The sequence below is a fragment of the Aplysia californica genome, unplaced genomic scaffold (genome assembly GCF_000002075.1).
Source record: "Aplysia californica isolate F4 #8 unplaced genomic scaffold, AplCal3.0 scaffold01520, whole genome shotgun sequence".
NCBI lineage: Eukaryota > Metazoa > Mollusca > Gastropoda > Aplysiida > Aplysiidae > Aplysia > Aplysia californica.
The window spans coordinates 36048-38996 of NW_004798790.1; the positions used below are offsets into that span (position 1 = coordinate 36048).

The following is a 2949-nucleotide window of genomic DNA, read 5'->3' on the forward strand; positions in this document are numbered from 1 at the left end:
TGTTTGCATGTGTGTGTATGTGTATGTGTGCGCTTGTATGTGTGCGCTTGTATGTGTGCGCTTGTGTGTGTGTGTGTGTGTGTATATGTTGGTGTGTATGTGTGTGTGTGTGTGTGTGTGTGTGTGTGTGTGTCTGTGTGTGTGTGTGTTTGTGTATGTGCGTGCTGTAATCTTCAGCACTTATTTGACGTATTTGTGTAGCAAGTGCTGTAAAGTTCTTAAATGTGGTGTTTTGGCGGATGCTCTAATGCGTTTTGCTCCTTCTTTTCTATCAAACGTCCATTGTGCTTTTCTCTCTTCCTTTTTTCTTGTATGCTACTCTCTTTTAATACCTCTAATCTTTGGCATTTATATGATCTTATTGTGTAGCAAGTGCTGTAATTCTCTTAATAAATGCTCTGATCTGTTATGCTCCTTCTTTCCTATCAAACTTGTATAGTCTCTAGCTATCTTTCCTTCTTCTTTTTTGTGTTTGTTACTCTCTTGTAACACCTCTAATCTTCGGCACTTATATGACCTGACTGTGTTGCAAGTGCTGTAAAACTCTTACTTAAACTAAAACTAACGCTTGTAATCTTTGGCACTTACATGACCATATTGTGTTGCAAGTGCCATAAAACTCTTACTAAAACAAAACAAACTCTTACTCAAACTGAACTGCCTGTCCCCAGACCATGGGCTGCTTTGTGCTGATCCTAACCAGCAAGGGCCACGTGGTCTACGTCTCTGACCAGGTTGAGAAGCTTCTGGGACATGATCAGGTCAGTACCGGGGAGAAAAATCTGAATTCACATATGTGAGGCGTGCTGACAAAATGAGTTACTTCTCACTATCCACAAATGGAGATATTAGCCAAAAATCGACATTAGGGTCAAATTTGTAGATTTTCTATTGATGTCATATTATATAACCTGTCTTTTATTGTTCCATGCTCATAAATTGTAAACATTTCACCTATAAGCATGATGTATTTATTTCCTTAAGGCTTGAATCGGAGAAGTAACGCATTTTGTCAGCACGCTTCACATATTATGTGTCAAGACACGGTGGAATCAGGCGCTCATCAATTTTTGGGCATGTGAAGTTATTGGTGTCATCATAAAGTTTGTTTGTGTGTCTTTGTTTTCGGTGAAAATAAATTTCATCTACATGTATCTTGAATAGAAGTTGAGATATTTGTGATTGAAGGAGGAAGGGGTTGTCAGGTTTCAGAAGTAAAATTAGTGAGACAATGGCCGCCAAAGTTTGGTGACTTCCATAGCTTGGAAGTCCTTGGAAACTAAAAAATTTAAACTTCTGTGCCTTTAATTGATGTTTTTCAATAAAAGCTGCTCATTAAAGTGTTTTTGATTAGACATGAAAAGTGTTTAACCGAAAATCAAAACTTTTGATAAAAATTGCCAGACTGGCGGAAAAATGCAGGTATCTTCAATTTCATTACTTTGACGAGCGCCTGATTTCACCACAATGCCTCACATATGTTGTTTCTCTTTGTCTGTCTGACTTTTCCCCAGCTCTGTATGACCGTTGTTTTGTCAGTGTGCTGCTCTTTACTCAAACTCACCCACTGCTGTGGTCTTTTCCAGATGAAATGGTCGCTTTTAAGCACAAGGGGGCTATCCATAAAAATGCTTTTTTTGAGAAAATCGAAGGTAAAGTTTTTTCCCCTTGTTCAATTTCTTTGAAAGACAAGGAGAGTTTTCTCTAAAACCAAACAAATGTACACACCAATGAAATCAAACTTCTCCTATAGGTAGGGCAATGCCCACTTTTGGTGTAGGTCAAGATTTCTGGAAACCCCCGAAATCTGGGTTAGCCCGCCTGTCCTTAACAGCGACCAAATGTGAGGTGTTTCATGATGACTCACTCACCTTATGCTGGGGGTTGCTAGACAGCAGCATGGATAGGTCCTTCTTCTTTTCTTTCCCTCTTTATTTCTTTTTTTTCTTTCTCACTTCCCCCCGGAACTAAATAGAAGTATTCATGTTGAGGTGCTTTTTATTACTCAAACAAACAAACAAACAAACAAGCAAACAAACACACAAACAAACAAACGAAACTAATCTTATCCTAGAATGCAACTATAATAATCAATATTCAAAACTGAAGCCACTCTAGTCAACTTTAATTTTAAGAGTACCTTAAGAAACGGTATGTGGCTGCCTGTAAGGCAAAGGAAGATTCTACATCAGCGTAGATAAAACAGTCAGGAATAGTTAAAAAATCAACAGCTCTGGGAGTTGAAGATCTTACACTCAGTTACTCGCAGAGCTCTAACCATGGTACATGAAAAAAACAACAACAAACGAACGAACCGACAAACAACCCCCCCCCAAAAAAAAAACACCAAAACAACAACAACAACAACAACAACAAAACAAACAACAACAACAAAAAACAAAGACAAAATTAACACAAAAAAACAAACAGACAACCTTGGACACGGAATGAGAATGGGGCCACAACAGGCAGCCTCAAATATCCGCATCAGGAACTTCAATGGCTTCCCCCCCAAAAAAAAAAAATAAGAAAAAAAGAACGAAATGATAATTCCCTAAAAACCCCCTCAACACAAAAACTGTAACTAATAAATCCTAACTTACTTACTTCTGTCTCCAGCTGAGCCTGGTGGGTCGTCCCGTGCACGCCATGGTTCACCGTGAGGAGCTGGACGTCCTGGGCACACAGTTCTCACTGGCTGCCGAGCCTGGTAAGTCATCTGTGTAGTCAGAACAAAAACAAAGTTTTATGTTACTTTGTACATTGTATTGTATTGTAAAGCGCTCACAGCCTGTGTGCTTGAATCGAGGTTGAGCGCTGTATAATTATTATTATTATCATCTGGTATGTGTTTCAGTAGTCCTTCTTTTTCTCTTGTGAGAGGTTCCAGGGTGCCAGTAGATATTTTACATAAACTTTCACACACACACACACACACACACACACACA

The 2949-nt window shown here is 39.0% G+C and overlaps 1 protein-coding gene across 1 annotated transcript in view; it reads left to right on the forward strand.

Annotated features, from left to right (window-relative positions):
• The window catches only part of LOC101857540, a gene marked incomplete at both ends in the record, with an annotated part of 22426 nt that overhangs the window by 8405 nt on the left and 11072 nt on the right, over positions 1-2949 (forward strand). Inside the window, 2 exon segments of the mRNA XM_035973614.1 lie at positions 672-761; positions 2620-2710. Coding sequence (XP_035829507.1) covers positions 672-761; positions 2620-2710 — 181 coding nt within the window.